Source organism: Martes martes (assembly GCF_963455335.1).
Source record: "Martes martes genome assembly, chromosome: 11".
Classification (NCBI taxonomy): domain Eukaryota; kingdom Metazoa; phylum Chordata; class Mammalia; order Carnivora; family Mustelidae; genus Martes; species Martes martes.
Window position 1 is genome coordinate 65,012,447 of NC_137899.1, and position 13,965 is coordinate 65,026,411.

The 13,965-nt window shown below is 40.0% G+C and overlaps 1 protein-coding gene across 1 annotated transcript in view; it reads left to right on the forward strand.

The window, feature by feature from the left end:
• BBS9 (Bardet-Biedl syndrome 9) overlaps positions 1 to 13,965 on the forward strand; it is a 452,280-nt gene that overhangs the window by 338,333 nt on the left and 99,982 nt on the right. The window contains exon 20 of the mRNA XM_080818332.1: positions 13,763 to 13,945. Within this exon, the coding sequence (XP_080674458.1) occupies positions 13,763 to 13,945 (183 nt within the window). The remainder of the gene's footprint in view (positions 1 to 13,762; positions 13,946 to 13,965) is intronic.

Below are 13,965 nucleotides of genomic sequence, written 5' to 3' on the forward strand. Positions count from 1 at the left end.
GTATGTGTTTGTGTGTTTTAATAGAATTGCTGAAGGAATAAAAAAAGGAATCCAATACATGTAACCTTTCATAATTTTTAGTATATATTTGATACATGATCTTGTGACATTTTACTTTGAAACTTGATTCTACTTGGCTATAAATGAGTATTCTCTTCTGTTGAGTGACCACACGGAGAGGGCCAGGGAACACTGCAGAATGATCAGCTGTCCTGCATTGCCTTAGGAGGTAGTAGTCAGTAGTGTGCCTCAAGTACCGGAGAAGGGTCTTCCTTTTTTCAGTGTCATTGTTAACCTAACAGAAAAAGTAGAATTTGCCTGATGTTCAAATGAGCCCTAAACTATAGAGTATTAAGAAATAGTAACCAGGAGCCAAACAAATTAGAAATGAATAGAAAGGTTGTTAACTAATTGAGTACTATTTTATAGATGAAAACTCAGTCTGAGGAAGGTAAAGAAGCCAAAGGTTGTACAGTTATTAAGTGGTAGCTTTACCACTATTCATACATACCTAATTGACTCCAAAGTTACTTGATTATTACGTCGTCCAGAATGTTGTTAAGCCCAAGTTACAATATGGTATAGCCATTAACATATCAAAATTGTTGCTTAAATAAAATTTGCCTTTATTTGTATAAATTTATCTACCTTACATGAGTTATACTTTATATACTTTTTACTTCTCTTATTATTTTTAACAGCATTTTGAGAAATAATTTATATATATAAAATTCACTCATTTAAAGTGTACCGTTTAATATTTTTAGCATATTCAAAGTGTTGTACAGCCATTAGGAGGCACTTTCTTTTCCCCTCCTGTCCACCACCCACCCCCCCAACCCTAAGTAACCACCGATCTACTTACAGTGTTTATAGATTTTCCTGTTCTGGACATCTCATATAAAGGGAATGATACAACATGCAGTCCTTTGTGGCTGGCTCCTTTAACTCCGTGGAATGTTTTTAAGGTTCATCCATGTAGTAGCATGTGTAAGTTTCTTTTTATGGCTGAATGGTATTCTATTATGTAGATACGCCACATTTAATTTATCCATTAGTTGATGGACAGACATTTGAGTTGTTTTGCTTTGGGGCTATTATAAATCATGCTGCTATAAACATTTGGAATAAATTTTTGAGTAGGCATATATTTTCATTTCTCTGGTGGTATAAACCTTGGATTGTAATTGCTGCCTCATATGCAACTCAATGTTTACCTTTCTGAGGAACTGCCAACCTGTTTCCAAAGTGACTGAGCCATATCACATTACCACTAGTAATATGTGAGGGTTCCAGTTTCTCCACATTCTTGCCAACACTTGGTATTGTCCATCTTCTTACCTCTTTCATTTAATTCTCATAGGATTATAATTATAAAATAAATGAGTATTATCCATACTGTCATTTTATAGATTAAAAACTCTAAATCAGTAAATATTAAATGAGAAACACAAGAAGTGGCACGGATAGTTCAAAACAACATATTCAAAAGTAATTTCAACGTTTTTGAATCTGGCACTTACAGCTATGTTGGATGTTAGTGATCATATTTCCCACCCCTACATTTTAAAGGTGATGAAACTAGAGCCTAGAAAAAGGAAGTAAATTACACTGTGACATAAAGTTGCTCCCTAAGGAAGGCGGTCCTGGCATAGCCTGCTGTATTCAGCCCTAAGGGATGTACAAACTCACCCATATCATACGACTCCATTTTCTTCACTCATTCATCCAGCTGACCTTTTATTAAAATAAATCTTTTATTAAAATAAACCTATCTTAATTCATATGGGGGTATAAGAATGTCAGCAAAGTGGAAACCTGCCATTGGGAAGCTTCAGATAGAATTTGTTCCACATATGCCTATGAGGAAATGGATGTGCAGGCAGAAAATCAATGCAGGTGATGTTACTTGGTGACATTTCTTGGGTCAGATTGCTTTGGTATAAATTCCGGCTCTGCTGCTGACTAACTGCTCTATATTTCTGTCTCCTTATGTTTTTAAAAGATTATTTGTTTATTTTTAGAGAGAGAGTGTGCATGTGGAGGGACGGGCAAAGGAAGAAGGAGAATGAGAGAAGCAGACTCCCCACTGACTGGGAGCCTGATGCGGGGCTTGTCTCAGGACCCTGAGATCATGACCTTAGCCAAAATCAAGAGTCGGGTGCTGAGCCACCCAGGAGCTCCTCTGTCTCCTTATTTTTAAAATGGGGGGCGGGGGGAGGAGTCAAGATGGCGGAGAAGTAGCAGGCTGAGACGACATCGGGTAGCAGGAGATCAGCTAGACAGCTTATCTAACCATTGTGAACACCTACAAATCCAACGGGAAATCAAAGAGAAGAAGAGCAACAATTCTAGAAACAGAAAATCGATCACTTTCTGAAAGGTAGGACCTGCGGAGAAGTGAATCCAAAGCGACGGGAAGATAGACCCCGGGGGGAGGGGCCGGCTCCCGGAAAGCGGTGGAGCAACGGAGCACAAAATTGGGACTTTTAAAAGTCGGCTCCACTGGGAAACATCGCTCCAGAGGCTAAACTGGGGGGAAACCCAGGCGGGGTCAGCATAACCCCAGGTCCCGCGGGGTCACAGAAGGACTGGGGGTGTCTGAGTGCCGCAGAGCTCGCAGGTATTAGAGCAGGGAAGCCGGCTATAGCGACAAGCCGAGGAGCGAGCTCTAAGCCTGGGGTTACCTTGTGCCGGTCGCAGGCTGGGTGGGCTTGGAGCGCAACTGGAGGCTGTGGAGATGGAAGCGACCCAGTGCTTTTCTCCAGCTCCAGCAATTGACTGCTTTCCTCAAGGCGCGACCGCAGGCCAGAGAGGCGGGGCGGTTGGGCGCTTTGCTCTGAGAGCGCACTGAGGAGCGGAACCCCAAGCTCTCGGCTCCTCTAGGCCGAGAGATTGGGAGGCCGCCATCTTCATTCCCGTCCTCCGGAACTCTACGGAAAGCGCTCAGGGAACAAAAGCTCCCCAAAGCAAACCCGAGCGGCCCCTGGCAAGGGCGGTGCAATTCCTCCTGCGGCAAAGACACTTGAGAATCACTACAAAAGGCCCCTCCCCCAGAAGATCAACAAGAAACCCATCCAAAACCAACTTCAGTCACCAAGAACAGCGGAATTCCACAGCAGGAGAAAGCAAATCCTACCTGGACAAAATGACAAGGCGGAAAAACTCACCTCAAAAAAAAGAACAAGAGGCCGTACCGAAGGCTGGAGACCTAATCGATACGGACATCGGTAACATGACAGATCTAGAGTTCAGAATGACAATTCTCAAGGTTCTAGCCGGGCTCGAAAAAGGCATAGAAGATATTAGAGAAACCCTCTCCGGAGAGATACAAGCCCTTTCTGGAGAAATAAAAGAACTAAAATCTAACCAAATTGAAATAAAAAAAGCTATTAATGAGGTATAATCAAAAATGGAAGCTCTCACTGCTAGGATAAATGAGGCAGAAGAAAGAATTAGTGACATAGAAGACCAAATGACAGAGAATAAAGAAGCTGAGCAAAAGAGAGACAAACAAATACTGGACCACGAGGAGAGAATTTGAGAGATAAGCGACACCATAAGATGACACAACATTAGAATAATTGGGATTCCAGAAGAAGAAGAAAGAGAGAGGGGAGCAGAAGGTATATTGGAGACAATTATTGGAGAGAATTTCCCTAATATGGCAAAGGGAACAAACATCAAAATCCAGGAGATGCTAAGAACGCCCCTCAAAATCGATAAAAATAGGTCCACACCTTGTCACCTGATAGTAAAATTTACAAGTCTTAACGACAAAGAGAATATCCTGAAAGCAGCCCGGGAAAAGAAGTCTGTATCATACAAGGGTAAAAACATTAGATTGGCAGCGGACCTATCCACAGAGACCTGGCAGGCCAGAAAGAACTGGCATGATATATTCAGAGCACTAAACGAGAAAAACATGCAGCCAAGAATACTATATCCGGCTAGGCTATCATTAAAAATAGAAGGAGAGATAAAGAGCTTCCAGGACAAACAAAAGCTGAAAGAATTTGCAAACACCAAACCAGCTCTACGGGAAATATTGAAAGGGGTCCTCTAAGCAAAGAGAGACCCTAAAAGTAGTAGATCAGAAAGAAACAGAGACAATATACAGTAACAGTCACCTTACAGGCAATACAATGGCACTCAATTCATATCTCTCAATAGTTACCCTGAACGTTAATGGGCTAAATGCCCCAATCAAAAGACATAGGGTAACCGAATGGATAAAAAAACAAAACCCATCAATATGCTGCCTACAAGAAACTCATTTTAGACCCGAAGACACCTCCAGATTTAAAGTGAGGGGGTGGAAAACAATGTACCATGCTAATGGACATCAGAAGAAAGCTGGGGTGGCAAGCCTTATATCAGATCAATTAGATTTTAAGCCAAAGACTATAATAAGAGATGAGGAAGGACACTATATCGTACTCAAAGGGTCTGTTGAACAAGAAGACCTAACAATCTGAAATATCTATGCCCCTAACATGGGAGCAGCCAACTATATAAACCAATTAATAACAAAATCAAAGAAATACATCGACAGTAATACAATAATAGCAGGGGACTTTAACACTCCCCTCACTGAAGTGGACAGATCATCTAAGCAAAAGATCAACAAGGAAATAAAGACCTTAAATGACACACTGGACCAGATGGACATCACAGATATCTTCAGAACATTCCATCCCAAAGCAACAGAATATACATTCTTCTCTAGTGCACATGGAACATTCTCCAGAATAGACCACATCCTGGGTCATAAATCAGGTCTCAATCGGTACCAAAAGATTGAGATCATTCCCTGCATATTTTCAGACCACAATGCTCTGAAACTAGAACTCAATCACAAGAGGAAAGTTGGAAAGAATGCAAATACATGGAGACTAAACAGCATCCTTCTAAAAAATGAATGGGTCAACCAGGAAATTAAAGAAGAATTGAAAAAATTCATGGAAACAAATGATAATGAAAACACAACGGTTCAAAATCTGTGGGACACAACAAAGGCAGTCCTGAGAGGAAAATATATAGCAGTGCAAGCCTTTCTCAAGAAACAAGAAAGGTCTCAAATACACAACTTAACCCTACACCTAAAGGAGCTGGAGAGAGAACAACAAAGAAAGCCTAAACCCAGCAGGAGAAGAGAAATCATAAAGATCAGAGCAGAAATCAATGAAATAGAAACTAAAAAAACAATAGAACAAATCAACAAAACTAGGAGCTGGTTCTTTGAAAGAATTAATAAGATTGATAAGCCCCTGGCCAGACTTATCAAAAAGAAAAGAGAAAGGACGCAAATAAATAAAATCATGAATGAAAGAGGAGAGATCACAACCAACACCAAAGAAATACAAACAATTATAAGAACATACTACGAGCAACTCTACGCCAACAAATTTGACAATCTGGAATAAATGGATACATTTCTAGAGAACTGAACCAGGAAGAAATAGATAACCTAAACAGACCCATAACCAGTAAGGAGATTGAAACAGTCATCAAAAATCTCCAAACAAACAAAAGTCCAGGACCTGAGGGCTTCCCAGGGGAATTCTACCAAACATTTAAAGAAGAATTAATTCCTATTCTCCTGAAACTGTTCCAAAAAATAGAAATGGAAGGAAAACTTCCAAACTCATTCTATGAAGCCAGCATCACCTTGATCCCAAAACCAGACAAGGATCCCACCAAAAAAGAGAATTACAGACCAATATCTTTGATGAACACAGATGCAAAAATTCTCACCAAAATACTGGCCAATAGGATCCAACAGTACATTAAAAGGATTATTCACCACGACCAAGTGGGATTTATTCCAGGGCTGCAAGGTTGGTTCAACATCCGCAAATCCATCAATGTGATACAATACATTAATAAAAGAAAGAGTAAGAACCATATGATACTCTCAATAGATGCTGAAAAAGCGTTTGACAAAGTGCAGCATCCCTTCCTGATTAAAACTCTTCAAAGTGTAGGGATAGAAGGCACATACCTCAATATTATCAAAGCCATCTATGAAAAACCCACCGCAAATATCGTTCTCAATGGAGAAAAACTGAAAGCTTTTCCGCTAGGGTCAGGAACACGGCAGGAATGTCCATTATCACCACTGCTATTCAACATAGTACTAGAAGTCCTAGCCTCAGCAATCAGACAACAAAAAGAAATTAAAGGCATCCAAATCGGCAAAGAAGAAGTCAAACTATCACTCTTTGCAGATGATATGATACTATATGTGGAAAACCCAAAAGGCTCCACTCCAAAACTGCTAGAACTTATACAGGAATTCAGTAAAGTGTCAGGATATAAAGTCAATGCACAGAAATCAGTCGCATTTCTTTACACTAACAACAGGACAGAAGAAAGAGAAATTGAGGAGTCAGTCCCATTTACAATCGCACCCAAAACCATAAGATACCTAGGAATAAATCTAACCAAAGAGGCAAAGAATCTATACTCAGAAAACTATAAAGTCCTCATGAAAGAAATTGAGGAAGACACAAAGAAATGGAAAAATATTCCATGCTCATGGATTGGAAGAACAAATATTGTGAAAATGTCTATTCTACCTAAAGCAATCTACACATTTAATGTAATCCCTATCAAAATCCCATCCATTTTTTTAAAGAAATAGAACAAATAATCCTAAAATTTATATGGAACCAGAAAAGACCTCGAATAGCCAAAGGAATATTGAAAAAGAAAGCCAGAGTTGGTGGCATCACAATTCCAGACTTCAAGCTCTACTACAAAGCTGTCATCATCAAGACAGTATGGTACTGGCACAAAAACAGACATATAGACCAATGGAACAGAATAGAGAGCCCAGAAATAGACCCTCAACTCTAAGGTCAACTAATCTTGGACAAAGCAGGAAGGAATATCCAATGGAAAAAAGACAGCCTCTTCAACAAATGGTGCTGGGAAAATTGGACAGCCACATCAGAAAGATGAAATCGGACTATTTCCTTATACCACACACGAAAATAGACTCAAAATGGATGAAGGACCTCAATGTGAGAAAGGAATCTATCAAAATCCTTGAGGAGAATGCAGGCAGCAACCTCTTTGACCTCAACCGCAGCAACTTCTTCCTAGGAACATCGCCAAAAGCAACAGAAGCAAGGGCAAAAATGAACTATTGGGATTTCATCAAAATCAAAAGCTTTTGCACAGCAAAGGAAACAGTGAACAAAACCAAAAGACAACTGACAGAATGGGAGAAGATATTTGCAAACGACATATCAGATAAAGGGCTAGTATCCAAAATCTATAAAGAGCTTATCAAACTCAATACCCAAAGAACTAATAATCCAGTCAAGAAATGGGCAGAGGACATGAACAGACATTTCTGCAAAGAAGACATCCAGATGGCCAACAGACACATGAAAAAATGCTCCACATCACTCGGCATCAGGGAAATACAAATCAAAACCACAATGAGATACCACCTCACACCAGTCAGAATGGCTAAAATTAACAAGTCAAGAAATGACAGATGCTGGCGAGGATGCGGAGAGAGGGGAACCCTCCTACACTGCTGGTGGGAATGCAAGCTGGTGCAACCACTCTGGAAAACAGTGTGGAGGTTCCTCAAAAAACTGAAAATAGAGCTACCCTACGACCCAGTGATTGCACTACTGGGTATATATCCTAAAGATACAAACGTGGTGCTCCGAAGGGGCACGTGCACCCGAATGTTTATAGCAGCAATGTCCACAATAGCCAAACTGTGGAAAGAGCCTAGATGTCCATCAACAGATGAATGGATAAAGAAGAGGTGGTATATATACACAATGGAATACTATGCAGCCATCAAAAGACATGAAATCTTGCCATTTGCGACGACGTGGATGGAACTAGAGGGTATCATGCTTAGCGAAACAAGTCAGTCGGAGAAAGACAACTATCATATGATCTCTTTGATATGAGGAAGTGGAGTTGCAAGGCGGGGGGGGGTTGGGGGGAGGTGGGAAAAGAAAAAATGAAAAGATGGGATTGGGAGGGAGACAAACCATAAAAGACTCAATCTCATGAAACAGACTGAGGGTTGCTGGTGGGAGGGGGGACGGGAGAAGGTGGTGGGGAAATGGACATTGGGGAGGGTATGTGCTATGATGAGTGCTGTGAAATGTGTAAACCTGGCGATTCACAGACCTGTACCCCTGGGGATAAAAATACATTATATGTTTATTAAAATTTAAAAAAAAAATAAAATGGGGGGCAATAATAGTTCCTACCTCATAATTGTTTTGACAATAAAATGAGCTAATCTCTTAAGGAGGTTAGCGCAGTATCCGGCTCCTAGGAAGCCCTCAGTTAATGATGACAGTTATTATTACATAACAACAACCACTGAAAAGATTGTAGTCTGAGATTTGTAGAAAATAAATGATACATCCCTTTGAAAAATGAGCTTCACTAAAGGAGCAGGTGTAGTAAATAAATAGCTCATTTCTAAAGTCTTCGTAATTTTGAATTATATAGAAACTAATACAACTTTTTAAGGAAAAAAAAAGCTCCCCATCCTTTACAAATGATGAAATAATTTTCTTTTACTATAACTTTGGGCAGAAATAAGCTTGGAAGTTCCAACTTGAGTTGACCTCATGGTAAAAGCCCCAACAATGGGGAAATTTAACTAAATCACATATGCCTGTTATGGATGTAATGTATTAGTAGTGTTTTTCCTTAGTATCTTTGTTTGATTATCAAGATAAAAACCTACTGTATTATTTTAAGGGGCCTACAGTATATATTTGTGTACTGTTGCAGAAGAAAAAGCACTCAGTGGGGAATCAGGAGACAGCTTTGAATCCTGGCGCTTCTCTGCTGTAGTTCAGGACCACAGGCACTAAGGTCATCTGAGCACTAAGCTTCTGTTTCCTCATCTGGAAAGAGGGGCTGCAGGGATCAAGAATTCCTATCTCAGAGGATAGTCCTGAAGACCAAGTGGTAATCTGGATATAACAGCACTAACATAGTGCCTGGCCCACAGTCAGGGCTCAGTAAATGATAGCTAAGCAGCAACGTAATAGGGTTCTGTGTGCCACACATAAGATTTGGAGGCAGCTTTGATGGTGAGTTTAGGTGAAGAAATTGGACATGTCTGTGTTCACATAGTATGATTCATGTCTACTCTGCTGTTGCTGCTGCTGCTTTCCTGTAACCAATTTTAGAGCCTATCTTGGCAGCTGGAAGTATTTGGGATTAATTTCACACTCATTTTATGAGTTGAGCATTTTCCTGCAAGCAGCTCCCTGGGCCTCTGCCTCATTACTTTGGCATCAACTGATATGGCAGTTGGACACGGATGTCCTTTGGAGTCTCCATTTTATTTGGAAACCTTCAATTCGAAAAAGCAAAACAAAGGCCATCAACACATTTGTGCTTGAAATCATTAGCATTTATTGTTTCCTAAACCCTTCCCTTTCTGTAGTTCTGTTGAACACCCAGGGAACATACATCTTGCACAGCCAGTGATGAGCACTGAAAAATCACTCTCCTTCAGATTTAAGCCCTAGCAGCTGGTTGGCCTCATTTTGCAGTTCCAGGTGAGCAGTGAGATCCTCTAGGCCTTGGTGGGACAGATCTAAATCTTGATGGGTCTATATTTTCCAGCCCTTTTTACTATGTTAATTCTGCTAAATTCATTTGGCTCTTATGGAGAACAAAGTAAACTTGGCTGTTATATGTAGAACTAAATTGAGAACATGGAGATCTGTTTAGTATTTCATGCTGGCCAGTAGGTCAGGAAGATTTTCCTTGGGGGTAATTTACATAAGGAATTGTTTATCCCATTTCTTTCCAATTTCTGTGACCGTTTGGGGATAGCAGACTTTCCACAATGGCACAGAAATATAACTAGCAAGACCGAAACTTAGAGAAACGATGCTTCTCCCAGATTGATGTATTTTGGGCCTTGCTCAGGAAAGATCCTGTGGCTTGGGCTGCTGTCTCACTGAGAAGTCATTCTTCCACCACAGCTGTGTTTAGCAAGTTGGGTGGGTCTATGAACTGACATGCTGTTACACTTAGTAAGAATTTTCCCTTGATAGTGAGGAACGTGCATAACAGCCTTACTTTAAGTCCCAGCAAATGCCCAAATGTTTACTATGATCGATAGCTGCTTTGAATGCAGCCTCCATCAGGGAACACCCACACTCACAGTACTCCACCACCACCCAGGACCTGTGCTGTTATGTGCATGCTCTTCACATTCTGGTTCCTCTACAACAGTTGCCCAGATTACCTTTTTTTTTTTTTCCTTTTTTTGATCTCATCAAATGCTGTTCCGAACTGGAATATTTGCTCCTTCCTGAACAAGCAGCCTCTACTTTTCTGTTTTAATGCATTTGTTCAAGTTGTTTCCTACACTTTTAAAGCACCCTTACCCAGTATCTATTCTTAAGGATGAATTTCTGATACCTCTCTCAGTGGCATGCTGGTTCTCTGGGAAGGAGAGGTGTTGGGAGGAAGCACGGTTTTGTAACATTTGTTGATGTTCATGTTGTAAATACTTCTGCCATGGCTGATTTCAGTCTACCAATGGGAGGTCACTGAATGCAAAGCTGGGAAGAAATGGGCAATAACCCACCATTGCAGAGTGTTTTCAACATACAGATACAATAAGCATAAATAACCTCAAGGGTCTCGACAATAGTAAACTAATTAGGAAGCAATGAGTTTTGAGTATTTATTACCCTTGTTTTGGTGTAATTTATTTAATTTTAAGTTTATGTGACTTAATTTTTAGTAATGGCCGAGTTTAATAGCTGACATACAAAACTGAAAATCAAATGACCCATCCTTTCTTTGGAGCCTGTAGGAGCTGGACAAGTTGGTTCCAGCACACCACTGTTTCTTCCTCTACGTTTTCTTTCCTAAAGTGCTCCAGAGTCAATAAGGCCTGTCTCTGAACCTAGAAGGTGCTTCAGGTTGCATGCAGACTTTGAAGTGAGAGACTCCAAGTGTGAATCCTGGTCTCTCACTTGCTAGGTGATGGTCAGGCTGGCTACTTAACTTGCAGTTCCCCGTGCACAATGAAAAGGCAGGGCCCTTGTTCAAAGGCCGGAAGAATTTGCTTTTAAAATAACTACTAAAATACAAAGCTTTTCCTTTCTTTAGTAGTCTATCCTTCCACCCCTGATGGTGTGTTTTTATTTTCTATTTAATGCTATTCCAAGTAAGAAAAAACTTAAAGTTATTAGCTTGAATTTTAACATTAGTCTTATATTGTGCAATGCCAATTTTAAGTGCAAATATAAGAACATTTAACGCTGCGAGTTAATGAGCGTTATCTCCTCTTCTCATGTGCGTGTCTCTTACTCCTTCATCAACCTCACTTATAAAACACAAGTTCAAAAATAAAATTATTAAGAATTTCTAGACAGAGGGGTGCTTAGGTAGCTCATTTGGTTGTGTCTGACTCTTGATTTTGGTTAAGGTTTGATCTCAGGGTCATGAGATCATGCCCACATTGGGCTCCTCACAGGGCATCAAGCCTGCTTAAATTCTCTCTGTCTCTCTTCCCCTCCCCCTGCTCCCTCTCTCTCTTAAAAAAAAAAAGAAGAAGAAGAAGAAGAAGAAGAATTTCAAGACAGAGACAGCAGGGCATTAAACCAGTTATGGAGCCCTTCCAAACACAGGCACAGTTTGCATCCCTGTGTGTAGTACTGGCACAGCAGAATGTTTGGCATGTAGTCTATGCTCACTTAATTACAAGGATTATTATTAACCTAATGATTATAATATTAATGACATTCTCCTTTATCATTCGTAGGGTCTTCCCTACAATATCAACATTTGCCTCTGACATATTTTCCTTTCTCCATTATAAACTCTCTGAAGGTAGAGATTAGATTTGTCGCCATTGAATTCCCTAGAGTGCTTCCTGCAAATTCTTGCATATACCTGGCACTGAGGTGTTTATGACCTTGATCTTTGTGTGATTTGGGCTTATTGACAAGACATCTGTGTTGTTATATGATGGTCCTCACAATGAGGCTTAATTGGTAACACTCACAGGAAGAAAAGAAAATAAATATAGAATTTAACAGGATTCAGTTGTAATCATGGTGAGGGTGGGGTAAAGAAGCAGATGATTCCAGGTGTTTTGATTTAAGGAAAGTGGCCTCTGTCTTTTAGAGGGGACTTCTTGAAGTAATAGGGAAGGGATGAGTTCCAAGCCTCATTTGAGTAAAAGAGGCCCCAGGGATATTAACTCTGGCCCGTAGTAATCTGTCCCTTTGCTAACTTCTTTTATACTTATTTTCTGTTCTGCACAATTAGGACATTATTACAGTAATGTTTCTTTCCACTAATTGGTTGTTTATGTATGTTTCCTGTCCAGCAAATTATAAGATCCTTATGGACTATAAGATATCATGTACTTTTTTGAATACCTATGGAAAGGAAGTAGCACAGTATTAGGTACATAGTAAGCAGTGCATTTTATTGTAATGCTGACTTTGGTCCAAACTCCCAGGGCTCCCTGGAGATCTGAATGTGAATTGTGATTGTCTTTTCTATCTCCTGCAACCCCAAATGATGAAGAATCCTGGTCTACCCAGCATTGTCAGGCAAGGACCTTCAATTGCTTTGTCTTTCCTAAACTATATTTCTTTTCCAACATCTCCCAGATACTCTGAGGACTGTCCCCCTACAGCCCTGTTGCTACACATGGAATTTGGGAGACCACACAGCTGTAAACCCTTACTTGTTTGAATGATGATTTTTTAACAAGCCCTTTGGGCCAGGGTCAATAAGCCATGAAATATCACCAAATGGTTCATGTGCACTAGAGTTCTGAAAGTCATCTAAGCTCTAGTTCTTCAAGCTGGCAGGGACTGATAGAAAGGAGCTCACGTTGCCCTGGCTTTTACTATTCCTGTTCTGGGGGCTGTCAGACGCCTTGCGCCTCTGAGCCAGTCAGTTCATTACTTTTAATGAGCACAAAATTCACCACGACATTAAAATAAAACACCAATGGGCAGTCTTGGATGTTCCATCCAATTGTTGCTTTAGTTCTTTTTTCCACAGGATTATTCAGGAGGATGAAAAAAAAAAAAGCCAATTCTACTCCTGCCAATTTTATCCTAAGTAGATTTGGCATTGTAAAGGTAACACACCCTGAACATTTTTTTTTCATTCAGGTCCCTGTGGGCTAGTGCCTGACATTTGTGTTAAAAATGACATTACTCAATTGGTCAAATGTTTGAACATTATCTACCTTTTAGTTATAATAAAGAAATACTGGATATCCCAGCACCATGTAACAAGTAAAGAATAATAATCAGAGGCAGTTATTTTCTAAAAAGGGTATAATGATGTCATTATTTTAAATTACATGGCAAATGAGGTTATTTTGATATTTTTTAATTGATCAATCTCTGTGGCTAGTAATAAAGACTAAAGTAACTGTATTAGGGTTACTTGTATTATCACATATTATAGAAGGTCAATTGATGGTGAAGCAGACTCTGAACAATGTCCCCATTAAGCCGATTTCATGGATATTTTCATCTCCTGGCCATATGGGTTTGGAATTACCTTAGGGATTTTTTTTTTTTTTAGAAGAAGGAAGTGAACAGATGAATGATAACTATTTTATTACTCAACATAGCTTGTGTTTGTGGAAGACAAAGTTCATCAATTTGTTTTAAAGAAAAACAAGAGTGTGCCAAATGTAATTTGTTGAGGACTCAAGAATTGTGAAATTATCCCCAACTGAAGTTTGTCATTTCTGCAGGTAATCGCTCTAGCAGATGCAGTAGAGGAAAACCAAGACAATCTGTTCCAGTCATTCACCAAGCTGAGAAGTGCCACCCATCTGGTGATTCTGCTGATTGGGCTGTGGCAGAAGCTCAGTCCTGACCAGGTTGCTATTCTGGAAGCAGCATTTCTGCCACTGCAGCAGGACACTCAAGAATTGGTAAGGACCCACAAGCCTGC